The sequence below is a fragment of the Sander lucioperca genome, chromosome 8, assembly GCF_008315115.2.
Source record: "Sander lucioperca isolate FBNREF2018 chromosome 8, SLUC_FBN_1.2, whole genome shotgun sequence".
Lineage (NCBI taxonomy): Eukaryota > Metazoa > Chordata > Actinopteri > Perciformes > Percidae > Sander > Sander lucioperca.
The window spans coordinates 27,266,327-27,293,021 of NC_050180.1; the positions used below are offsets into that span (position 1 = coordinate 27,266,327).

At 39.3% G+C, this 26,695-nt stretch overlaps 1 protein-coding gene and 1 long non-coding RNA gene across 2 annotated transcripts in view; one reads left to right on the forward strand and one right to left on the reverse strand.

Annotated features, from left to right (window-relative positions):
* Positions 1-1,338: 1,338 nt before the first annotated feature.
* Positions 1,339-26,695, reverse strand: part of LOC116064169 (kinesin heavy chain-like) — a 27,891-nt gene continuing 2,534 nt past the window's right edge. The window contains exons 2-26 of the mRNA XM_031319209.2: positions 24,671-24,758; positions 24,019-24,092; positions 23,221-23,325; positions 18,803-18,851; positions 18,660-18,715; positions 18,444-18,531; positions 17,837-17,961; positions 16,697-16,801; positions 16,429-16,577; positions 10,065-10,213; positions 9,626-9,798; positions 9,474-9,542; positions 9,030-9,236; positions 8,689-8,835; positions 8,082-8,270; positions 7,075-7,192; positions 6,568-6,644; positions 6,311-6,420; positions 5,965-6,066; positions 5,585-5,645; positions 5,436-5,507; positions 4,907-5,011; positions 3,579-3,795; positions 3,211-3,399; positions 1,339-2,318 (exon numbers count right to left, since the gene is read on the reverse strand). Coding sequence (XP_031175069.1) covers positions 3,218-3,399; positions 3,579-3,795; positions 4,907-5,011; positions 5,436-5,507; positions 5,585-5,645; positions 5,965-6,066; positions 6,311-6,420; positions 6,568-6,644; positions 7,075-7,192; positions 8,082-8,270; positions 8,689-8,835; positions 9,030-9,236; positions 9,474-9,542; positions 9,626-9,798; positions 10,065-10,213; positions 16,429-16,577; positions 16,697-16,801; positions 17,837-17,961; positions 18,444-18,531; positions 18,660-18,715; positions 18,803-18,851; positions 23,221-23,325; positions 24,019-24,092; positions 24,671-24,758 — 2,817 coding nt within the window. The 3' untranslated portion in view covers positions 1,339-2,318; positions 3,211-3,217. The remainder of the gene's footprint in view (positions 2,319-3,210; positions 3,400-3,578; positions 3,796-4,906; positions 5,012-5,435; positions 5,508-5,584; positions 5,646-5,964; positions 6,067-6,310; positions 6,421-6,567; positions 6,645-7,074; positions 7,193-8,081; positions 8,271-8,688; positions 8,836-9,029; positions 9,237-9,473; positions 9,543-9,625; positions 9,799-10,064; positions 10,214-16,428; positions 16,578-16,696; positions 16,802-17,836; positions 17,962-18,443; positions 18,532-18,659; positions 18,716-18,802; positions 18,852-23,220; positions 23,326-24,018; positions 24,093-24,670; positions 24,759-26,695) is intronic.
* LOC118495551 lies at positions 14,066-14,766 on the forward strand. The gene is made up of 2 exons (XR_004898003.1): positions 14,066-14,538; positions 14,594-14,766. It is a non-coding gene; the product is annotated as an uncharacterized LOC118495551 (long non-coding RNA).

Consider the following 26,695-nt stretch of genomic DNA (forward strand, 5'->3'; position numbering starts at 1 on the left):
GAACATAAGACATGATTCAAATAAATTAAGTTTATTACAAAACAATGACAGACCTGTAACCCTTTCCTTAGCACTATCCTATATTATTTTCCTAAATATACACCAAAACATCCGTAACTAATTCATAAATTTCACTTATGCTAAATATCAGTTTCCCTCTGTAGCAGTAGGTTTGTAAAACACATTTTGTTCTGTATTTATCATTTGGTATCACTGCTCAGTCTTATCATTCTGGGACTTCATGTCAATATTTTTATTCATAAAGTCCAATTAAACAATCACAAATCTGCCTCAAGGGGCTTCACAATCTAAACATCTGTCCTTAGACCCTCGATTCAAATAATGTCAATGCTAACACTTTATTATGACCCCCAATTTCACAGCCGCTCCTAACGTCTGCTTACAACCATCAGTTCAGGACACAGGCAACATACTGCATGATACACAACAACTGCACCACACTTTAATAGAACATAAAGTCCATAGACAGACGGACACTGTGGGTCTAAAGACTGTGCTTCTCAGAAACATGTTCATGATGCTATTAGATTATTTAGTTTGATAGAACATAAAGTCCATAGACATAACCCTAACCCTAACCCTGTGGGTCTAAAGACTGCTTCTGTGTTCATGATGCTTTCAGATAAATCCAGTTACAGCAGCAGTTCAACACTGTTTTACAATGCAGAAATATTACACAGATCGAAACAATGATAAAAATAAAAATCCATAAATCTATAAAAACAGCTCTGTAATAAGTTTGAATTATTTAAAAAAAAAAAACACGATATCAGTGTGACAAAACATTGAGTCCAGGAAAATAAAAACACAATGAAATGTTAAGAATAAAATACTTTATATCATTATAAAGCTTAAAACAAAGCACGAGATAGGGTAACTTAAATCAACTACAGTATTATTTGTATTTATTGTATTTAAAGATATTATAAATATGGCTTAAACAATAAAAATATCATACGTGACTTGTTATTTTAAAACATTAGAGCCCCTACAGTGGGAAAGTCTAAATGTTGTAAGAATAGTAAATGGTGTTATAATTATAATAATATTAAAAAGTGTTACCTCTTTATTCTTAATGTGACATTTATTGTAACAACTATATCTCGTCATAAAACGTTTGTAAAATTTAAATTTTTGTTCTCTATGTTCCGTATCAATGTTTTACTCTTCAAATCACAGATCTTAAATTTGAAAATAAAGTGAAAATAAAGTTGTACATTACCATAAATTCTTCATGATATTTCCTTATTTTATCATTCCTAACTGTTCATGTATTTATTTTCCTGGTGTGAAACAGTTTGCAGACAAACTGTTTTATCTTTTATCAGTCTAAAGTGTTTAAGACATTTCACTAAAAAAACTGATGTAAACATTCAACCACAGACGATTTGATTCCAACATTTTGTAAACTAACTGTGTTTCATACATGAATCGCTCCATACAGCTGATACATAAATACTGTGCAGGAAATACTACAATAATACTAAATATTGAATAAAGTTACCTAGGTGACCATAAATGTCAGCTTTTATACCCTAATAAGAGACTATAGAAAACAAATGTCCAAATTATAACTTTTTATTGAGATCTAGGTCAAGACTTTCACTTTTTAATAATGGATTGTTATGTAAATATTAGATATGACATCTTAAATATGACTGGAAATTGAGTCACTGATTTAGGCTCAAAATTAAGTTAAAGTCAACTATATTTAGCACATTAAAGGTTAGTCAGCCAGAAAGATGATTGTGCTATAATTGTGGCCTAAAAAGCTGAAATGTTGACTCAATATCTTATAATTTCCCTGCAGAACCTTAATTGTTATCACTTCAAACGTTTAGAACTCCTTTGAACATGTAATGTCTGTTATCCCGAGATCAGAAAGACAACATTAGTCTACATTAAGGTCGAACATTCAGATAGAAACTCTAAATTAACTTATTAAACTTGTTATATAACAGATGAAATTGCATTAATGCGGTCAATAATGCAAACAGACTCGGAGCACCAGAGCTGACGACAGAGTCAGAGGAGGACAGAAAGCACTTGTTGGCAGTTAAGGTGTAATGGCTGTTAAAGTGGAATGGCTGTTAAGGTGGAAAGGCTGTTAAGGTGGAATGGCTGTTAAGGTGGAATGGCTGTTAAGGTGAAAAGGCTGGTAAGGTGGAATGGTAGTTAAGATGGAAAGTTGTGGAAACATGGAGTCTGGTTCCAGTAAAGGCAGAGTGGTGAGAGCAGGAAAGTTCAGAAATTCAAAGATCCACAGAAAAGGAAAATGATCTGGAGTTGTCTGTGCCCTGTGAAGAAAGGAAGAGATAAACCTTTATTTATATAGACTGATGTTAACAAAACTGATCCTCAAACTGTTTATTCAGGGTTTCAACATTACATACTAACATATACAGTAATCACATCAGGAAGCTTCCAAACCTTAAAGACGAGACAAGGGGGCCAAAAGATTTGGGTTTTTTATTTTTTTTATTGTAGGCTACTTTTTGTTTTAAAGTTTCACCAGATTAAAAGAATTAGGTAATATTTATTAAAAGGTATTTTCTATTTATGGTCTCTGCGGATCTGAGGCCTGAACTACGAAACAGGATCTGACGTTAGCAATGTAACTTCAGGTTTGACCCTGGGTTGTCCGTGTTACGGCGATCGTTCATTTCTTCCCGAGATGGTTAGAGGGGAGGGCAGCGATATATATTTTGCGTTTTTGTGTTGTGGGACACATGGGAAAAAATGAGTTTTAGAGTTTTGAAAATGCACGTGAACGCCTGCTGAAGTCGGAACAACAACTGGAAAAATTTGGACAGAATTTGTTGTTGACTTGCTGACTTGATGTCATCATCATGGCAGCACATAGATGGTTTATTAAAGCTAAGAAACTTTTAATTAATTCATATTAAAGTTTGCTCTTTACTCTGCTGCCATAAGACTTGTCCATATTTGTGATTGGACACTAACAATGCAAACCCTTTCATGTGAACGTAGTCTCGGCTAGACCTGGTTGGTTACCGAGTTGATAACCACGCCATGTGATCGCTTAGCATGACTGCGGTTGTTAGCGTTAGTGAAGCCAGATAATGAGAAGATATCCTGGGTATGTTGAACTGACTTCGTAGGACAGGCCTCTGTTGTGGTTGATGTTGTGTTACTGCTGTTGTTGTTGTTGAGTTTGTTGTTACTCACCTGTAGCTTACTTGCTTTGGCTCTGATGGGGTTGTTGTTGTTGAGTTTGCTGCGGTTGTTGAGGTGGTTTCTGTCGGGGGGAGTGATGGCGTGGACTGGACGCCAACCCCCCTCCTCGGACAGCCGGTCTAATGGACGGAGAGGAGGACGGGGGCTGATGATGCTGATGTCCAGCTCTGATTGGCTTGGCTACATGGAGACAGATGAGTCAGCTGTCAGCTGTTAGTGTTGTACCCGATTCATCTGACACATCAAACTGCTGCTGGATTCTGGATAGACCCTTTACATTGTTATTCCTGATCTTTCCTCTAGCGCCACCCTCAGGTTAAATCTGACTCATCAGTATGTTTAGTTAAACCTTTCCTCACCTATCTGAGCAGAGTGTCCTCTCCTGGAGACATTCTTGGAGCGTACAGCCTCTTTGATGCGGTCCACTTCCTGTTGGTAACGTTTGCGGTCCCTCATGGCCGACTCCTTGGCGTCTCTCAAGGCGGCTTCCAGAGCTTTCACTCGCTCTGCTGTGGCCCGTAGACGCTTCTCCAACTTAGGTAGCTCACAGCGAAGGTCAGCGTTATCCCGCACCAGCTGACGAACACAAGGTTATTACACTGAGACTTTTAGGTCTTGTTCTCAGACAAAAGTAAAGCCTAACTTTACTTTAAATGTTAACAAACTAAGATACACATTCTCCCCTCATCCATAAATAGTCATGAATCTTTACAAGTACTTATTTTTCTTTATGAATGAAGTGGATGTGAGTTGAAGCAGTGCATTCATTCAAAGTCGTACGTGGAAGTTTATTGCTCTTATAGTGTAATTGGTACCATGTGTTGTCCAAAACAGTTTTTGAAATGGAACTTTGTCACTGGCATCAGTTTGTTTAGTAAAAATCACATGTATATGGTGGATAGAAAGCATTCAGTCATAGTTCTCGCAGTAACACAATTTCCTGAAGGCAACATGACTGAGGAGAGTCTTCTGCCTTCTTTGTTAGGCTGCTACTCATAAGTCCACGCCCCTCTGAGTTGAAGCCACGCCCCTCTGAGTTGAAGCCACGCCCCCTACGCAAAATCGGGGCCAAAAGTCTGAAACTGAAAAAAAAGATTTGAAGCCGTAAAAATAATAAGTTTTGAATCTGAAAACATGAAATGTGGAACTGAAAACAAATATAAAAGTGAAAAATGAAAATTAATAATTTATTCAAAATAATTCCAGAATTTAATCTAAATTTTATTCAAACTGAAAGAAAAAAATGGTACACTTATTTTTAGTTTGAATACATGATTTTATTTTTGAAGTTTTAGACCAAAACTTAAATTTTCAATTTCAAGCTTTAGTTTTTCAACTATATATATATATTTTTTCAAATTAACAAAACATTTGGCCCTGATTTAGCTCCATAAAGCAGCTGCACTGTAAATGTTTGACCAATCAGCGACGGTTATCCCCAAGAACCCCACCCCAAAGGTTTGTGTACTTTCAGAAAGTACTACCCTCCAACAGGGACTGTTGAGGGTAAGAAGCCCTGAAAAAAGTCCCCAGGACTAAATTTAGACCCTGGTCCCTACAGCGAAATGCAGCGAGTTCCTCAGAAGGTTCCTAGTTCTGGAAAACGTTTGTGCGGTCAAAAGGAAGCTCATGGTGGGCAGGTTTGAGTAAACAGGTGTGAATGTTTCCCTGTGGTGTTTTCACTGACCTGTTTGTGGACCTTGCTGAGCTGCTCTAGGTTATTTTCCAAAAAGATGATCCTCTGTCTCTGAGCCAGACTGCCGCCGGCCTCGTCACAGTCATTTTCTGCACTCTGTTTAAAGAAGAAGCAAGAAAACCTTAAAGCTGATGTTCATGAATCATGTTTATGACTGAACCCAGATTGACATCCACCAAACATCTTACGATCCTTTAAATCCTTTAAACTTCTCACAAACTGACTCTGCTAAAGCCTTTGTTTTACATGTAGACACCTGTCAAAGTGTCAGGATGCACCACTGTCCTGTTTCCCACCGCCATCAAACATCAGCTCTGTAGAGAAGCAGGAATCACACCTTGACAGATGGAACACCTGCAGGGTGTCCTTTGGATATTTGGTCCTTTGGATGGTTGTTCTGAAGCTAAATACTTGTACTGATTTTTTGAGATCATGTTCTCTGTGAAGTTTTGTACATTTTGTTATTGATGGATTTAGCACTAAAACTCTGGAAAGAAGTTCTGACTGATGGTTTTCTTACATTCGTGACTCGAGTGCCGAGGTCCTGGATGAAAACCTTTCGAAGGTTGTTCAGCGTCTGCAGCTCTTTGGCCTGTTAGAGGAAACACAATAAATCATCTGATCTCATATGTGTCGCTGCTGCAGGTCAAAACAAACTCATCCACGTACCACAGTCTCCTCCAGACCCTTCAGGTCCTCTTTGGCTTGTTCTCTCTTCTCATTCAGAAACCTGGATTACACAAACAGAGTCTGAGTTTAATAAAACAACATGACGCATATTATCCTTTTGACCAAATGTGAACCGATGCTTGTTTTTTTTAGACATTTCTGTTTTTAGACCAACTATTACACCTCAGGCAATAGGAGAGACTTTTTAGAGATATTTTTAACTTTTCTTTAATTTCCAGTGTTTCCCCTCAGGATTGTCTGTATTGAATTGAAATAAAAACGTGTATGGAAACACAATAACTGAGCATTGGGAAATTTGAGGACGTTTGTGTAAAAGCAGCAGAGGTGAGTCTACGGTGAGCACAACAGGACAAACTTACACTAGTTTCTGAAGTTTCTGGTCTTTGTTCTGATCCTCAGCTTTCAGTCTGTCAAAGTCGGACTGAAGCTTCCTGTTCTCGAGCTGCAGAGCCTGATTCACACTGAAATAACACAAACAACACATTTATTCAAGCTCCATTACTGACCCCGCTTTGTACAATCTCAACAATTAAGGTCATCAAAGTAAAAAATGCACAACAAAAATGAGACTCGAGATTCAACAAAAGGCTTTACTTTTTGTTGACTGAAACAAAGAGTCGCTTCGTAAATAATCATGTAAATCCCCTGTGTTTCATTAATAAAGAGATAAAAAAAGAATATAATAAGTTATAATGAATAACATACTCTTTGAGTTGGTCGACATGTCTCTGCTTGTGCTCGATCTCGTCTCGGAGACGACTCAGCTGTTTGGAATGAACTTCTCTGTGGTTCTCCATCTGTTCCTCCAGGGTTCTCTACAAAACACAGCAGGAACAGTTTTACTTCAAATGTCTCTGAAGATGGTTGATCACACTCCTTTCTCTGTCTTTTGAACTTTTATATGGAAGAACTCTGGTGTGTGATTTGGTTGACTGATCAAAATCAATGATGATGATGTTTACCTTCATCTCGACAGCATCCTTCAGTCTGCTCATGTGTTCTTTCTCTTTGTCCATGACCGTCACCTCATGCATTTGATCTGTGGTCGGACACACACGCACGCACACACACACACGCACGCACACACACACACACACACACACACACACACACACACACACACACACACACACACATACACACACATACACACACAGACACATGCGCACAGAGACACACAAATACACACACACATGCACACACACACACACACACACACACAATGTGTATGTTATTTATAAGTTTGAAATCTATATATTCTATATAGATTATATATATATATATATATATATATATATATATATATATATATATATATATATATATATATATATTTGATCACCAATTGTCTCAAATGTGTTGAACTGTTTGATGTCAACGGACAGCCAATCAGAGAGCAGTGTTTCCTGTAACCATGGTGACGCTGTCAGAGAGCAGTGTTTCCTGTAACCATGGTGACAGTGTCTAACCTTGAGCATGCAGTTTGGCGATCTCCTCCATCAGAGCGTCCTGACTCTCCTCCAGCTTCCTCTTCTTCTGCTCCAACTTCTGCAGGTCGTCTGTCAGAGACGAGATCTTCGCCTGAAGCTGAAACAAACATCACACACACACACACACACACACACACACACACACACACACACACACATATATATATAGTATAGTATTAACAGCACACACACAGGAAAATTTATGAACAAAGACACAATATTCACCTGCAGCTGAGACAACAAATACATTATAATGGGTCACAATAAAAACTTATTTTAGTATAATAACCCTCGGCCCAAATTGCAATCCTTCACACAGAGAAAAAGAAGTCTCTGTGGACCAAACTGTCAATCAGTTTTCATTAGCGTTAGAGTTAGGTCATTTGCATAATTGAGTAATATTTTCTCTTGCTAACATTAGATATGTACACAGTTAAAAGCCATATTTATCATTAGGAACATTGGTTTATGTTAGCTGACGTTAGCTTTTCTGTGTTGCCAAATCTGGAGAGAGTTTGGTCCTGGGACAGAAACAGGTCTGGAACAAAGTTAATTTCCTCCTGATGTGTCCATCTGAAAAATGCCATTTTAGTGTCAGAATGTTCTGGAGATATGTGGCTTGTGAGGACCTGCTGCTGGTCTCCTAAAGAGGCAAACACACAGACAGGAAGTTACTCTGAGTCTCTGGTTCAGTCTGTTACCTAGAAGACAGCTGTTATTAACTTTAGTCTGTTACCTGGGAGACTGTTTGAGTCTGTTACCTGGGAGACTGGTTTAGTCTGTTACCTGGGAGACGAGTTTAGTCTGTTACATGAGGGACTGGTTTAGTCTATTGCCTGGGACACGGGTTAAGTCTGTTACCTGGGAGACGAGTTTAGTCTGTTACCTGGGAGATGAGTTTAGTCTGTTACCTGGGAGACGAGTTTAGTCTGTTACATGAGGGACTGGTTTAGTCTGTTGCCTGGGAGACTGGTTTAGTCTGTTACCTGGGAGACGAGCAGCTGGCAGCTGTTGAGCTCTGTCTCGTTGGCCTCCATCCTGCAGATGTTCTCTGTCAGGTTGGTGTCCAGCTGTTTGCTGCGGGTCACCAGAGATTTGACCTCAGACTTGAGTTTACTGATGTAGAGACGAGCTGTGGTGAACTCCTCCTCCATCACTCCGCTCGTCTCCGTCATCTGAAGACAGAGACATGCTGACAGGGTTAGAGACATGTTGACAGGTCTCCGTCATCTGAAGACAGACAGAGACATGCTGACAGGGTCAGAGACATGCTGACAAGTCCACAGTTTTTTAGAGAAAATGGTCGAGAAAATAATGGGCACATTGATCAATAATGGAAATAATGGTCAGTTGCAGCTCAGTTAATTTTAGTTTCAGTTAATGCATTCAATTATTCATTCAGTCATCATCAGACAACATTAGCGTGTACATAAGCAACAGAAGTTCATATTTTTCTTTTTTTCGTAATTTAACGTTTTACCAAGAGAAACGTTGAATGCCTGCACACATTTAGGAGTCAGTACTTCACATGCTGACAGGCGTAAAGTGAGTATGATGTGTGAAATGTGAACAGGAGAAGAGTTTGAGTCTTACAGCTTTGAGCTCGGTGGTGCTGAGGACGCTGCCGATGTCACTGAGGTCTCTGAGCAGCAGACTGATGATCTCTACAGACCTTTTCTTCTGATGAGAACTGACCTCCTGCAGCGTAGAAAACTCCCTCTGAACCGCCTCCAGACGCACCTGCAGACACCAGACAGAACAAGAGCTGATAGCTACGAAACATACACAGCTCAGACAGAGGAAGAGGATCCTACCATTCTACTGTCTAAATATACAACCATCCAACTATTCAACCGTCCAACTATCGAACCGTCCAACTGCCCAACTATTCAACAATCCAACCATCCAACTATCTTTTTTTTCCGTGAGCTTACAGTTTTGTGTGCGAGCTCCTCGTTCAGCTGCTCATTGCAGCGGTTCTTGGTCTCCACCTCCTGGCTCTTGTGGTCGTAGTTGACGGCAAGCTCCTCCAGCGCCTGCAGCACCTCCTTCACCTCCTCTTTGGCCGAGTCGCTGTCCCTGTGCAGCCGCGACAGCTCCTCCTGCACACGCTCGTAGTCCTGTCGGCCGGACGCCAGCAGCTGATGAAGGGAGGAAAGATGTTGTATTGATAAACGTTAGCAGCTGAAAAAGGGAGGGAAGCTCTTACATCATTAGACGTTAGCAGCGGATAAAAGGAGGGAAGATGTTACATCGATAGACGTTAGATCTACAGAACTACAGCAGAGGTTTGGGTTAGGGTTAACATATGTTAGCATGTGTTAGCATGTGTTAGCATGTTATCTACAGAACTACAGCAGAGGTTTGTTGTGACTCACCTCCTCCTGATCTATCAGCTGCTGTTTGAGTTTCTCGGCCGTCTGACTGTGATGGTTGATCTCATCGTCCTGAAACATGAGTCAGCTGATTCTTAATGTTTCACAGACTCAAACAGAGCAGAGGGGTGTGAACTGGTGCAGGGAGGACTCACCTTGTCATCCAGCTGGTGGTACAGGTCAGTGATGAGCGTCTCATACTGTGTCTTCTCTTCATCCATCAGAGGAACAGGGGGAGGGGCAGAGCTGTCAATCACTGCTGCCGTCTCGCTGCTGCTGCTCTTTTTGTTTCTGCTGCTCAGCTGCTCCTCCACAGGTACAACATCACCTGGAGAGGTTAACAGAGGTTCAACTTTATAGCAAATGTACTTTGACGTTTCTCTGACAACCAGAGAAATCCATCTAACTGCTTTAATCCCTCTGGAAACTGAGAGCTGATAGCAGCTGATCTGTAAAGCCCAGTTCAAACCAAAGATGCACTACGAGACGAAAGCATTTTAGAACGTTGCAGGAAAGGTTTCAGCTGTCTGAAATGGCCCGTCAGCTGGTCAAGTTTCTAGAGGCTGGTTTTAGAACATAATTTTTTCTGTTTACCTTTCCTCCAGCGTTTAAGCTCGTTCTCAAGTTTCTGGATCACGATATTCAGACTCCTGTTCTTATCTTTCTCCTTCTCGTACTTCTTCTTCCACTCCTCAGCCGTCAGCTCCAGGTTAACAGACACAGTGTTCTTTATGGTTTTAGCTCTGAAACCCCAAAACAACACAGGAAGTGATTTTAACAAACACTCAGAGACCACTATGCTGTCTGCTGGACAGGGACATGCACAGATACAGGCTAATGTTGCCCGGGCAACAGCCGTTATCCCTGATTAGCTGAGCTACCCCTCTGGAGAAAACCCCTTAATAAACTTTGTCTTTATTTTTCCTATTTTCTTGTAGTACGTTTTATGACAGAAACAATATGTGGTGGAGGCACGAAATATAGGCTACTTCCAATTAAAATACATTAGTTTAAAATTATCCACAACAACAACACATTTCAGGCACATTACAGTTCTTCTCTTTAGCATGTCCAGTGAACATTTCTTTCTCAAAACTCTGGCAGAATAAAGGCTACATGACAATACGTATTTGTGGCGCTGCAAAAACTTGGCCAGAGGTACGTACATCCCATGAGACCAGGTTAAAAACAGCAGTGTGGCCTCCATCAGCAGGTTCAAACATGTAGGGACTGATTTCCTCCTCTGAGGCATTTTAATGAGTTCAGGCACAGGCTTTTCACAATAAGAGAATATTTTATGAAACAGAAAACCAAATGTCAAAGATGGGATTTGAACTCACAACCTTCAGACAATAGAGCAGTTTCTCATCCAACTGAGGTCTCAGGACTCTGAAAGGTCATCTCAGTATTTCAATTAAGGTTAAACTTCACAGAGTCGGTTCACATCTGAGAAGCAGGCTTCAGGTTATTTAATGGATAGATAAATGTATTACACTATATTAAAAGCTATTGATTGGTTATCACTTATGTATTGGAAACTGTTAAAGGGTTTAAGAGGTTTTAGTGGATTATCTGCATTTTAAAGAGGTTTTAAGGGGCAACAGAAGGAAAAGACAAATGTAGTTCTCTGCAGGTTGATGAACACACGTTTAGGGACGGAAGTGACAGATTGAATGCGGAGCTTTCACCGTAGCCGACCACGCGGCAGGTGGACAGCTGCAAACCACACGCTTCCACACGGAAAACAACAAAGACTCTGAAAGACTTTTCTTGCTTCTGGTTTTCCACAACACAAAGGAAGATGCCAAGAGCAACAGCGTTGGAAGAGGAAATGGAAGGGATCAAAAATTCCCTGAGCTTTATGACCGAGGAGATAAGCAAACTCGCCAAACAAACAAATCTTGTTGAACTAATGACCGAGGTTAAACAACTTAAAACATTTATCAAGGAAAAGGACAAGAAAATTGAGGACTTGGAAAAAAAGGATCGACGACTTGGAACAATACATGCGGATGGAAGATGTGATTATAACCGGACTGGAGACCAAACATCAAACTTATGCAAGAGCGAAGTCCGACACAAACAAAGGTGAGGATGCAACAGTGCAAGAGTTAACAAGTCATTCAGTTTTTTGAAAAACAAAGCATGTCAATCGACAGCAAAAACATCTCGACCTGTCACACTCTTCACCGGAAGGATAGTAGGCCTAAAGCTAAGGCTAAAATAGTTCGCTTTGTGACTCGGAAAAGTAAGATTGAGTTATTAAGACAGTCTGGAACCGGCGTGTACCTAAATGAACACCTGACCAAAAAGAACGTGGACATCGCCTGGCAGGCACGCACCCTATGGAAGCAAAACAAAATACAAGCCACCTGGACGAGAAATTGTAAATTGCTGATTCGGCTAAACAGACCTCCGTAAATCGCGAAAGTGGTCATGGTAAGGGAAATGAAAGACCTGGATCCATATAGACAATGACACTAATGGACACAGAACATACAATTTGCCACATGGAAGAGTCATTAATGTCATCAGACCGGGTTGTGAATGGATCTCTACTACGACATCTTCGAAATGATGCAAATTGATTTTACTGAATGGAGTCAATGATGAGACTTGATAAGGATTATTCATTTCCATTTAATGATATGGAAGGTGACGACCTTGGTGAAATCACATGTATGATAACAGACATAATAATAACATGATCTTCATATGTGGAGACTTTAATGTAGATTTGTTAAAATTAAAAGAGCACAAACCCAGCAGAGATTTTATCAACACAATGTATAATATAGGTCTAATACCTACAATCTTAAGGCCAACTAACTAGAATAACAACTGACAGCGCAACTTTAATTGATAACATCTTTACCAATGAAATTGGAAATAGAGTACTAAGTGGATTGCTTATCAATGATATAAGTGATCATCTTCCCGTGTTTTCAACTCTGCAAAATTTCTCAAAGGAAAATATACAGAGAAACTCCAAAATTGCTAAATTGATTCGGAAAAAAACACCTGACACCATAGAGGCCCTTAACGAGGGGTTAAGGCAGCAAAGCTGGACAGAGGTCTATTTAAATCATGACCCAAATAAAGCCTATGATGCATTCATGTCTATGTTTTCCACTCTGTATGACAAAAATTGCCCTTAACAACCACTAAAGATAAATAAATATGAAGACAAGCCCTGGATTACAAGGGGACTAGAAAATGCTTGTAAAAAGAGAAATGTACTGTACAGACAGTTTCTACAATGTGGAACAAAGGAAGCAGAAAATAAATATAAAAAATACAAAAATAAATTGACAAAACAGGCATATTTCCAAATCAAATGAAAAATGCAAAGGTCATTCCTATCTACAAAAATGGAGATAAGCACTTTTTCTCAAACTACAGACCGATTTTTCTTATTCCTCAGTTCTCAAAAATATTAGAAAATCTATTTCTTCATAGGTTCGATCATTTCATAGAAAAACATAATTTACTGAGTGAACATCAATATGGCTTCAGATCAAACAGGTCAACTACAATGGCAATAGAACAAATATCTACAGCTATGGATAGCACAACAGAGGATGTACTTCCTGCGGCAGCTGAAGAAATTCAACCTGCCAAAGACAATGATGGTGCACTTTTACACAGCCATCATTGAGTCCATCCTCACATCCTCCATCACCATCTGGTACGCTGCTGCCACTGCTAAGGACAAGGGCAGGCTGCAGCGTGTCATTCGGTCAGCTGAGAAGGTGATTGGCTGCAATCTGCCGCCGCTCCAGGACCTATACGCCACCAGGACTCTGAAGCGAGCTGGAAAGATTGTGGCTGACCCCTCCCACCCCGGACACAAGCTCTTTGAGCCACTCCCCTCTGGCAGGAGGATGAGGTCCATTAGGACCAAAACCTCACGCCACATAAACAGTTTTTTCCCCTCCGCCACTAGTCTTATTAACAAGGCCCTGAACCCACCCTGACTCTCTCCACACCCCACCTCTGGCTCTACATGCCACTTTAAGAATTAAGATAAAAAGAGCAGAACAGCAGATTAAGTTATTATATATATATATATATATATATATATATATATATATATATATATATATATATATATATATTTATGCTTATATTGTTTGTTCTGTTTAACCTGTTTGTTTAACTTATTTTAGAGAATGTGTGACATGCACCTACAACACCAAAACAAATTCCTTGTATGTGTAAAAAACATACTTGGCAATAAAGCTTTTCTGATTCTGATTCTGATACTGATAATAAGGAATTCATGTTTTCATAGATCTAAAAAAAAGCCTTTGATACAATTAACCATAAACTATTATTGACCAAACTGGAAAAATGTGGGATTAGGGGACTAGCACACCGATGGCTCAGTAGTTACCTGGAAAATAGATATCAATATGTCCAATTAAACAACTGCAAGTCAGATTTACTGAGGGTTACATGTGGGGTCCCACAAGGATCAGTGCTGGGTCCAAAATTGTTTCTATTGTACATAAATGACATTTGTAATGTGTCTAAAATATTAAATTTGGTTTTGTTTGCTGATGACACAATTTGTTTTGTTCTGGCAAAGCAGCTTTTGGATACAGTGGAAACCGAACTTGATTCTTTAAAACGATGGTTTAATCTGAACAAGCTGTCACTGAATATAAATAAAACTAAATATATAATATTTGGACATCGGAATTCTAAGAATCTTAGACATATTACTTTAGACAATATTGAAATAGAAAGAGTATATGAAAACACATTTCTGGGAGTTGTCATAGATCACAAATTATGCTGGAAACCACATGTTAACCATATTAAAACTAAAATATCAAAGTCCACAGCAATTCTGAACAAAACCAGATATATTCTTAATACAAATTCTTTACATTTATTATATCAATCTCTCATACTTCCATATGTAAGTTATGGAGGGGAAGTTTGGGGGAAAACATATAAAACAATTACGAATCCAATTTTCTTACTTCAAAAGAGAGCAATCAGAATTATAAATAGGGCAAATTATCGTGAATCGACAAATCAGTTATTTATAAACTTACAGGTACTTAAATTCAGTGAACTTGTAGACCTTAAAATAACATCTCTAATGTACAAAGTATTTAATAGCATGTTGCCAGACTGTATCCAGAGGCTGTTTCAAATAAGAGAATCCCATTATGAACTGAGGGGAAGCTGTATTTTTACTAGACCAAATAGCAGAACAAATGTAAAACAAAGAAGTGTCTCGGTGTATGGAGTTAAACTGTGGAACGAATTAGAAATTGACTTGAAAAAGTGTAAAACAATTAACCGATTAAAAAAAGTATTTAAACATAAGGTGATTAACAAATATAAAACAGAAGTGTGAATACCAGAAGGTACACAACATGTATTGGACTTCTTGTGTGGTACTGGGGTATATAGTGTATACTTAGTTTCTGTAACTTTCATTTTTGTATGAAAGAATATAATTTTATGTAAAAAGGGTAGGTGTAATAAACCTAGGCTTCAGCCTACACCTTTTCGGTCTTGTTTGTTTCTTGTATCTATGTATTTTTACACACTACCGGTCATAAGTTTGGGGTCACTTATAAATGTCCATTCCACTCCATTCCAGACAGAATACCAGCTGAGATCAGTTGCATTGTTTTTTTAACCAGGGCAGCAGTTTTCAGATTACATCATGTGTTTACATAATTGCAAAAGGGTTCTAGACTGTTGTAGACAGAAGTGGCTGAAGAAACGCTTGAAATCCATGCTTTTTGGTCTAAACATCATACCCAAATGAAAAGTGGTACAGCTCCCATATACTTTGACATTTTGGGGTGTGCCTGATATCATTGGAAAGGTGATTGATGTGGGTGTGTTTGTGTATTTGAGAAGTGTTGTATTTTGTAGTTTTTTGGCTTTTTTCTTTGCACTTTTCAAATGGAAATAAAAAAACACACAGACATATCTGTAGAAAGAAATTCATATAAAATCCATTTTTGAGTCTTTTGGCTTCTGGATGTTTTCTGTAGTAAGATGAGACATGTGGCTATGGCCTTGTGTTTCTGTTGTGTGTCTGTATCTTACCAGATGTGTTTTCAGCAGTGTATTCTAATCATTTTACAGATGTAAGACTTGGATGGAAATAAAAAACCTCCATTCTAGCCTCTAACTCTGTGTCAGTATTACTTTTTTTGACATACTATACTATGACCTTTTATGATTTTTTCGACATAGTACACTATGACTTTTTTTTCAAAATTTTGATTTTACAGATGTATGACTTGGATATATATATTGTATTAGTGTTGTTTTGTTTTTTGTTTTGTTTGTTTTTATTCAGTTCATTTTTGCTTTGTCTGTGGGAGTAAAAACAACAATGTTATTTTCTGAATGTTATCAGGGCATTGACTGTTGTGAATTACAGATAGCCGGAAAAAATAAACTAAACTAAACTAAACTAAAAGGTGATGTTTCTTGTTTTTCAACCCTGGAGATGGTCCGGTGGGGAAGGACTTTGACTGACGCCCAGGAGATGTGGGTTCAAACCTCACCTGAGATACACCACACAGGAGTGTTTGTGATGGATGCATGTGGTTTCATTTGTGGTTTCCTACATTGATTTCAATTTGCGAACTTTAAACTTGTGAGTTTCCGAATTTTGATTTTCATAAATTAATTAGTTATCACTTTAAATTTCTTTTAGTCTACAGGCTGTTTAGCGAAACTATTAAAGTATTAAAGTAATTACAAGTGTTAAACCCTTAACATATACAGAATAACAACACATGTTAACTACACTTTGTCACGTGAGCTTTAACACAGAAAGAAAGAGGATTGATATTAAAGAGACTGTTCGTTACGACCTATATTTACGTTTATAGTGGCGCTGCCCTTTAGTGGCAGTAGTAGTTATGATTTATGGTTTATATCTGAGTAACTTCAGTGGGTTTCCGTACTGTACCTCTGTCCGAACATGAGGGTGGACTTGGTTTCAGCCTCGTTGTAAACTGAAGGAGAGCAGCAGATGATGATGGTGGTTCGACAGTTTCCTCCCAGAGAGTCCTGCAGGATTCGAGTCATCTTACTGTCTCTATACGGGACGTGGGTTTTCTGCAAACACAACCAATAACATATAGATAAGACAAAATAAGATAAAAAGATATGGACAAATGAACTCAAAGTTATATTACTGTGGACTGCACTGGCTTTCTGTGAAACTAAAAACTCACCGTTCCTTCACTCAGAGCAGCAATGACGTTCCCCAGAGCAGAAAGAGACTTGTTGATGTTCTTGGCTTCGTCCAACACGGAGCCTTCTGCTCCTGTTTTACTCACCTGAACACAAACAGAAACATCTTCGTCATCTTCACACGCTAGTTATGAAATCATTTTGTAGAAATAACATAAAAATCTGAATGATAAAATAACAATGAGGTTAATGATCTGTTCCTGTCTCATCGATGTAGAGTGTAAAGATTTCACAGTTCACTGAATAATGAAACAATCCCCCAAACAGATCAACAGTAAGTTTCTGAATGGCTCTGGTTCTGGAAGTGTTTTTCCCCATTTATTATCTCCTTTCATTAAATCTTGAGTTTAAAGTCTGGAACCAAGCCAACCAGCTATGACACAAATCTAGACCTTTTTGATTCGTTGTAAAAAACATTTTGAAAACGGCCAAAAAGTCGAAGAAACAAGACTATACAGAAACTATCAGAGACTTCAGTTCAAGGGTTTGGTAAACATATCCATGGTAACAGTGAGTTGGACCAATCAGATATGTTGCTGTTACGCTTAGGATTGTGGGTAGTGTAGTACTTTTCCATGACTTGGCGAATAAAACCTGTTTTTGTTAAAACCCAGGTTGATTTCATACAGACTTATGTCTTCAGGGGCAGAAACCTTCGTTAGCTCGGGGTCAGTCTACCTCGGACGTTTCATTAAATTTTGGTATATAGAGGTTAAAGTCTGGAACCAAGCCAACCAGGTATGACACAAATCTTCAGAAACCTTCGTTAGCTCGGGGTCAGTCTACCTTGGACGGTTTAGACTTGATGGATAATAATTTAAATCCTTATGGAGAAAATGCACGGGACTTTTACTCCCAGAACCACACTGTTGAGCTTGATTTTGTTCATTAATAATCAGTACTCTATTTTTACTTTCTAAGAATCTGTTTTTATCTATCAGCTCATATTCATATTGGTTTATTTGTTAGTTAGATAACTGCCAGAGTGCAGCTTGTCTGGAACTTTCTGAGCTTCTGGAAACAGCAGCGCTGCCTGACCCTTGTGTAATTAATGTTCTGTTAATGATGTGACCATTAAAATAAATGATAATATAAATAAAGAGCGTGTTGGAGAAGTAGACCTTCTCACTGCCAGCCAGGTCGACCAGGTAAAGCTTCCCCGACAGTTTGAGCTCCGTCTCCACGTTCTCCTGCTTGATGTTGATCAAGAAAATGCTGTGGCTGCGAGAGCTGTGCTCGTTCATGTCTGCAGGAAGAACCAAGATGAAATATACATCTTAATCTCTGAATACTGAAACAGGAAACATTATTAGTTGAGTTCAGTCCTATTTTCTCCCTCGAGGGGACATTTGATACAGAAAACAGTCAAATATTCGTATGTCTGTTCATTAAAGTATCAATCCATTCGACTGGACGCCGTGATAAAGTGCTGCTGACTAGAGCAGGCAAGGTCGAGTGTAAATGTAATGCTTTTATTGCACTTGATACAAAGGAAAGTTTAACCCCTTGCTTTTTACCCAAACTGTATCTCTGCCCAGAAGAGAGAAAAACCGATAACTCCAGGAGTCATTAAAGGTCAGAAAATGTAAAGGGATCCCTTTCTCCGTTAGTATTTCATATGTTGTGTTCATGAGTCTCTCCTGAACTAGTAGCAGTATTAGAAGTAAAAGCCTTTACAGACCGGGGGTGAGACGAATAAACGACACAAAGAGACAGTGAGAGACTGACTGGTGACGGCGACGTGTCGGTTTGCTTTTCCCTCGTCTATGACGTCCATCACCTCATCAGGACTGGAAACAAAACGCTCCGTGCAGCCCTGACAGGAAACAGGAAACACAACAAAGTCTCAGAGTGATGTTGCTGTAGGACTGACACCGTCAGCAAACGTATTCTTCAAAATAAGAGATACTTTATTCTTTAATAATGATTAATAAAAGTAGATACCTTGACAAAAGGAACTCTGTTTTTGTCTTCGTGGACCGCCAGGTTTGTCTTCGACACTGAAACATGAATCAGTCAGATTGTATTCATCAACACTGTTTGTGGTTAAACATATACATGTTAAATATGTTCTGTATGACCCTCACCATCCAGGAGGTCTCTGATCTTATCCAGGTAGATTTCAAAATATGAGACCTGCAGAGAAATACACAGACAGGGCTCAGTATGTATTAGATACAGTAAAACTCTGTGTAACTGAAATATATTCCTGGAATATTTTCTGCTTCATAGTCCAAGAAGACATTAGAGAAATGTTTTCACAGTAAACCAAACTTAATGAGTACAAATCATGAATCTCTCCAGATTTCCAGAAGATGAACTGAACTCAAACCTGGAACCTGAATGGGATCATTTTAAACTCCAGCTGAAACTGCTTTTAAAGGGCGAGCAGTCATGAATATGCTGCTCTCGGTTTTATCCTGATTTAGTCTGTATTTTTTTGTCTGTGTTTGTTGACTTGTAAGTTTTTTGTTGTGATCGTTGTAAATTATGTATCTATTGTTGAGTTTGCGTTGAATTCTGTCTTTAATGCAAGTGTTTTTGTGAAGAGCAGCCGGTGAACAGTGAACATATGGAAAGCAGCAGGTCAGTGAACGCCTCGCTGGTTTCTGACGCTGACAGAGTCTCTGCAGGACGGCTGACCACAGATCAGATCTGAGAAACACACTGAGGCTTTTCTAAGCAGTTACAACACTATCTGAGTCTGCAATATAAAACAGGATGTTTGTGTGAATGCGTTCATTACAGCTGACATTAAAACAAACACATCAATTCATGTTTTAATCCACACTGGAACTGATTTAATGTGACGTGTGATCTGTTCATCAACTTATCAACATTTATGGTGATTAGGGGCCGAGAAGCCGAGCTGCCAGTATTATTCTTCTTCCTAAGAAACCCATGTTCCCATTTATTAGAACTCACAAAACTTTGTCACACAAGTCCAGTCCTATGCCAAAATCAAAAACCTAATTTATTACAGAAGATTAACATTCTGCATTTTCATGTAGACCTGCTCATTGTCCACTAAATGTTTGGGGGGCACTTGTGACATCACCCAGATAATAGCTCCCTGAGATCTGCACCTGCTGATGGCGTCAAAGGTTCAGAGTTCGAGCCCTGGTGTTGGATACTAAGTCTAATCAGACATTGTGATGTGGACAGCTGCCCTGCATATTTTAAATGTGTCTCTGCTACACACCTAATTCAGATTAACAGTTAGTCCAGTTCCTCTTTAGCAAAGTCAGTAAATTACAGGCATCTACATGTTGTCTAAACAAAGAAATTCATACATTTTTTACAGTATTTTAAAATTAACATTTGCATTGAAATTCCATTGACCTTGATTGATTTAATAAAATAAATTGCAGACCTTCCTTGACAATATACACACATTCTCAAAATATTTCCTGTAATCAATACATTTCTGACCGTCTTATCCATCGAAGCTGGAAGGTTCACCTGGCCAATAGCTCGCTGAGATCAACACTTACCTTCAGACCAAGAGGTGATGAGTTCAAGCCCCAAGAGTTACAAGGAGACCATCTTATACCTAATCAGCCATTGTGCTTTGGACACCTTCCCTGCATGTTAGGGGTGTAACGGTATGTGTATTCGTACCGGACCGGACCGTTTCGCTACGGTGCATGTGTGCACCGACCGAACGCAATCTTTTGTGTGCGGAACATAGGTCAATTTTCGTGTTTCCAGACGAACATATTAAGTGGCGGAAGTCTCCGCGTTCAGCGCAAATCCCGCCCTGCAGCTGATTCTAAAGTTTTCATTGGTCATGTCTATATGTCAATCACTGTACAGACACCAAACACTGATCTCTAAACCTACCCGCCGTCACTGTAACCTAAACCAATGAAATTGACTGCAGGGCAGGATTTCCGCTGAAGTGGTTTGGGGAAAAAAATAAAAATCACACACCGCGTGCTGTACAACAACATACACGGCACGCTTTAGCCCAGCCTCTCGCTAGCTAGCGTCATGGCCAATGCAGACAAGCCCATAGACATTAAGCTAGCCGGAGCTCGAAGAGCCACCCATATCATTAAGGTCTCCTGTTTGGGAACTAGGGCTGTCAATCGATTAAAAAAATTAATCTAATTAATTACAGACTCTGTGATTAATTAATCGAAATTAATCGCATACATAATTAACGGTGCCTGAACCGATACTTTTTAAGAAAGTAAAAAAAGAAAAGAAAACAAAGGGTACTAAACAACAGTTGGTGACATTAAAGAACGGCTTGTTTATTGCTAAGGCCATATGGTCACAATTAAATGATTTAATAATAATGTATAACAAGAACTTATTTCACTAGTAAATTGCTGTTGAACGACAAAAACAACCACCAAGGACATTTACAATAACTTCAAATGCACCACGAAGCTGTAGTTTACCAGTTTCATTGAATGCACCGTCTGTGTTGTTTTTCCGACGGCAGCTCGGCAGCTGCAGATTGTTACATCCTGGTGTTGAGTCACAGTCCTCTACAGTAAAACACAGTCACACTTTACACCGTTCAGCGTTAGCTGTCAGCATTGGAACCGTGTTTAATCCAGCTACTAGCTAGTGGTAGGCTAACGTTAGCTGCTGTCGAGTATAGTGTTAACTAGCTAGCGGTAGGCTAATGTTAGCTGCTGTTGAGTATAGTGTTAACTAGCTAGCGGTAGGCTAACGTTAGCTGCTGTTGAGTATAGTGTTAACTAGCTAGCGGTAGGCTAACGTTAGCTGCTGTTGAGTATAGTGTTAACTAGCTAGCGGTAGGCTAACGTCAGCTGCTGTTGAGTATAGTGTTAACTAGCTAGCAGTAGGCTAATGTTAGCTGCTGTTGAGTATAGTGTTAACTAGCTAGCGGTAGGCTAACGTCAGCTGCTGTTGAGTATAGTGTTAACTAGCTAGCGGTAGGCTAACGTTAGCTGCTGTTGAGTATAGTGTTAACTAGCTAGCGGTAGGCTAACGTCAGCTGCTGTTGAATATAGTGTTAACTAGCTAGCAGTAGGCTAACGTTAGCTGCTGTCGAGTATAGTGTTAACTAGCGTCCCGTGCAGCGGTGTTTGTGTTGTCTGTATCATCTTCAGAGCATCAGAGAGAAGAGCAGACATATCAGTGGCTCCAGATTTCGGTAGCCAGGGTTGGCAGGAAGAAGATTTTTACAGTAAATGTTCCAGTTAATGATCCAGGCAGCACATTCTCGTCTCCATCCTTCATTTCACAGTCCAATGGAGGCTAGAACGGCTCCGGGTCAAACCTCAATATGGAATGGATTAATCTGCGTTAATCTGCGTTATTTTTTTTAACACGTTATTTTTTCTCAGATTAATTAATCGAAATGAACGCGTTATTTTGACAGCCCTATTGGGAACACTTCGGTTTCCCAGTGAAATACGTCAACGGACAAAGACTAGTCGATAAGACGAAAGCAGTGTGCCGACGTTGCTAACGGCACTTGAAAAGGCATCACGCGAGTGTGAACATCACTACTACGAGGAAGAAAACGACCGTAATTCAGACGCAGCTCCCGTTGGCATTTAAACAGACCTTTGCTGGTAATTCCGATCGGGCCGACGCAATAACGAAAGCAATTGGTGTTTTTATAACAGCTGATCTACGACCATACTCGGTTGTTGACAAGCTGGGATTGGTAATGCTGCACTGTAATCCATAGTTATTATTTATATTTTTCATTATATTTTATTATGTGATATTGGTTTGAGACTGAGTATTTTATTTAGTGGAGAACTTTGCAGCAGTATTTTTCTTATTCTTTTTTATTTTATATATATTTTATTTATTATATTGTATTAAAAAGTGTTTTAAAAAGTGTAAACAAATTGTTAAAAAAAGTTTATAATAATAAACAACCTGCAGTTTAATGTTTGCATTTCTTTCCCTTACTGTACCGAAAATGAACCGAACCGTGACTTTAAAACCGAGGTACGTACCGAACCGTGATTTTTGCGTACCGTTACACCCCTACTGCACGTCTTAGATGTTCCTGACCATAAACACACCTGTCTGAAATGATCAGCTCATTAGTTTGGGTCCTATCGTACCAAGGAGGAGCTGTAGCTCAACAAGGATCATGCTGGTTTTTAAAGTGAGAGGTTGAGAGTTTGAATCCCCTACACACCACTCATCAACTCTTCCTTAAACAGTAGGCCTGTTCCTTGGGCATAATCAACGTGATGAGCAGCAATGTATTTGGCATATTTTTCTCCTCTTCTCCATTAATCCCTTTTTCCTTTTCCTCCTTAAAATGTTCGGCCCCGACCATTGCTGTAACTATAATTATTTATAGTTATGATTATTATATTCCTACTTCCATGCAGCCGACTGCAGGACAAAGCGATGGACAAAGTTGGAAGTAAATCGCAGAATAAAAAGTAATAAAATTACAAAAAATATAAAACATACATAAAAACTGAAAGATCTTTTGTGGTTTCCTGCTGATGTGAGTAATGATGTCATGAGTATAAAGATATGACATCATCACCTTGATGTGAAACTCGAGGTTCTCGTCCATGGAGTAGATGTGGTCGAAGATATCTCTGGAGATCCGAGGGATGATTCCCATCAGACGGGGGTCGTGCAGATTCCCCTGCAGACATTAAACATCATTTCAACATTAAAGCATTAAAACATCAACACAGAAGGTTTATCAGAACTCTGCAGGTTACATCACAGACACATTCAAGTATTTTCATGGTTTTCTTTTTTTTCCCACCAAAACCAACCCTAACCCATTTCCTCTCTAACTGGGAGGTTTTGGGACCGATTGTACACATGGAGATACACTGGTAAGAGCCAATGAGGTGTAACCATGAATCAGCTGATTTAAATATTCATGTATTGTGTCAACAGTTAACTTCATTAATACTGGATGAGGAGTTTTCTTCAAATGTTCCACCAGAACCAGTTCCTTCCTGAGACTATTTATCAGAGACACTGTCACTGTGTCTGGAGCTCAGCGCCTCCCACGGCCGTTGTGATTGGTTTAAAGAAATGTAAACAACCCAGAGAGTTTTTCTCCTATCCCAGAATGCATCTGTGGTGCAGCCAGACATTACTGCACAGCACTGTGGAGATAGAGCTGGAGACTACATGGAATATTCTGGTGTTTTAATATTAATCATCGGATTCACTGACTGTAAACTTGTCACTGTTATAAAATTCACCTTTACTAAATAAATGCTCACTAATGCACTGGTGGAAGAGGTTTGTCACCAGTACTACAGCATGTTCTGTTGAAGTATTTTAATAACAAGAGAGTGAAAAATAAAACCGGACTGACCTCCATGGTGTGAGTCTTTCCTGAAGACGTCTGACCGTAAGCAAAGATCGTCCCGTTATATCCGCCCAACACATCTGAGACGCACACATATACACACACACACACACACACGCACACACACACAGACACACACGCACACACACACACACACACGCACACACACACAGACACACACACACACACACACGCACACACACACACACACACACACACACACACACACAGACACACACACACACACGCACACACACAGACACACACACACACGCACACACACACACACAGACACACACACACACACACACACGCACACACACACACACACACACACACACACACACGCACGCAAGTATTGTCACTTATGCTTTCCATTTGTCTGTGTCTATTGTTATCATGATTATTATTATTATTATTATTATTATATACGGCACATTTCAACAACAAGGCATTTCAAAGAGCTTACACAAAACATTAAAGCAATTAAAACAGTTGAAAAGATTCAATAAATAGAAAATAAAAACAGCTAACACAGTTACAGCGCAGTGTAAGAAATAATGTCATAAAAGAAAAGTCTGGATTTGAAAGCAGTGAGAGGGTTAGGGTATATATATATATATATATATATATATATATTATAATGAGGTGAACTGACCTTTGACAATCTGTCTGGCGCAGGTGTCGTACACCTGAACCTGTTCAGTGTTGGGAGGGAGGACTCGGTCGAACACATACGGCTTCCCCTGGAATACAGGAAACACACCGTCAAAACAAAAGCCTCTGTGTTAACCCTTTAACAAACAGTGTTCTCCTTTAAAAAGCTCGGTTGGTCCTCCTTCCTTGGTACAATTTCAGACTTTAGGAATCCGTAGAAAACTGTTAAAATAATTTTAAACAACAGCTGAGTCTTGACTGAACCTCCACACAAAGCATTTTTACATTTCATTCAGCTGAAGCTTTTCTCCCGAGCGAGTTCAGGGTTCAGTGTCATGCAGGACACATGGACACATGTCTGCAGGGATCGAACCTTCTGACTGGTAGACAACCACCTGAGCACCGCCGCTCTGTCTGGACTGTTCTCGTCCTTTACGTGGTGAACTTCAGCTTCTCTGTCGGACCGTTGTTTCGAGAAAGTTGGTTCTGATGTTTTATGAACTGTGTCCAATCTGTCCAAACTAAAGCTACTTTTAAACATACAAATGTTCCATGGTCTAGAGAGACTAGACAGCTCGTAACAACCTTTAATTCTCTGCACAGTTTTCTTCACACTGACTCTGAACATAAGTCAGTCTGTTCTGAGGCTCCGGATGGTCGAACCAAGCGCTACAGTGAGAGTTTATCAGACTATATATATATATATATATAGCTATCGCATTTCCCTTTGGGTACTTATAATAATAATAATAATAATAATAATAATAATAATAATAATAATAATAATAATAATAATAATAATAATACATTTCCCTTTGGGTACTAATGAAGAAACCTGACTGCACTGTGTTTCCTGACTGCTGAGACGAGTCAGCAGCTTCCTGTTCTCAGTGTCTGCTGACATTTAACTGATCTGAGCACAGTTTGGAGGTTTTATCAGCACATTCAGATTCAGAGCAGCACTCACTGAACATTCAAATGTCAGAGGAATAATAATTACTGTTTTCATAATCGCTCTGAATATTACTGTCTTCAAATGTCTGGATGTATCTTTAAACAGTCCAAAAACCAAAAATATTCCGTTTCTTCTCATTTCTGTCTATAAGGTCTGAAACGTCAGGAGATTATACATCCCAAAACACAAACAATACAGACAACTATTGTTCATTATTAATGTATGAATCACTCAGAGCAGCTTTTCCAACAAGTCTTCACATGATTTACAGAAAGAAAACGTGTTTCTGCTTTACAAACAAATATTTGCTGTGATCTTTAATTACAGACTAAAGTATTTTTCTACGTAGAGGTTTCTTTCTGACCGATAGCATGGTTAAGCATGGTTAAGCATGGTTAAGCATCATTAACCGTTGACCAACATCAGCCACCATGTTCCGTGAAACGTCATCACGAGCAGACACTTTACAGGAACCTGGAGTCCAACACGAGATCATCTGTTTCCTTGGGAGGAAACCATGAGAATTAGTCTGTCTGTCTGGGTTTAATAAAATGCCAGTCGTCATGGTAACTGCATCCCACTGGGAGAAGACCGAACCAATCAGAGGAAGGAAAGATGATTACACACACACACACACACACACACACACACGATGATTACTGCTCAGGCATGCAGACTGCTGCTCTGCTCCTCCCTTTCAGTCTGCTGTTGCTGTTCGACCTCTTTAACCATAGATATAGAACAAGTTATGACGTCATGTCATATCTATTGTTCTATATCTATGTCTTAAACTAACTTTATGTATAACTGGGATGTCACTGTGTTTAAATATGTATCATCTAGATGTTTTCATGATTTCTATCTGTGGGAGCGGTAGGGTTACCAACAGAAGACCAGTGTGGACTTCTGTTTCTGAGCAACTGAAAGTGCCAAAATGCTTTTTCATTTCCAGGACATTGTGCCTGAGACGAGTTTGGACAGGACAGGAACTCCAAGTCTGTCTTAGTCAAGATAATGTTCAAACTTTTTATTAAGGAGACATTTATTTTAGATAAAAATAGAAACATTTAA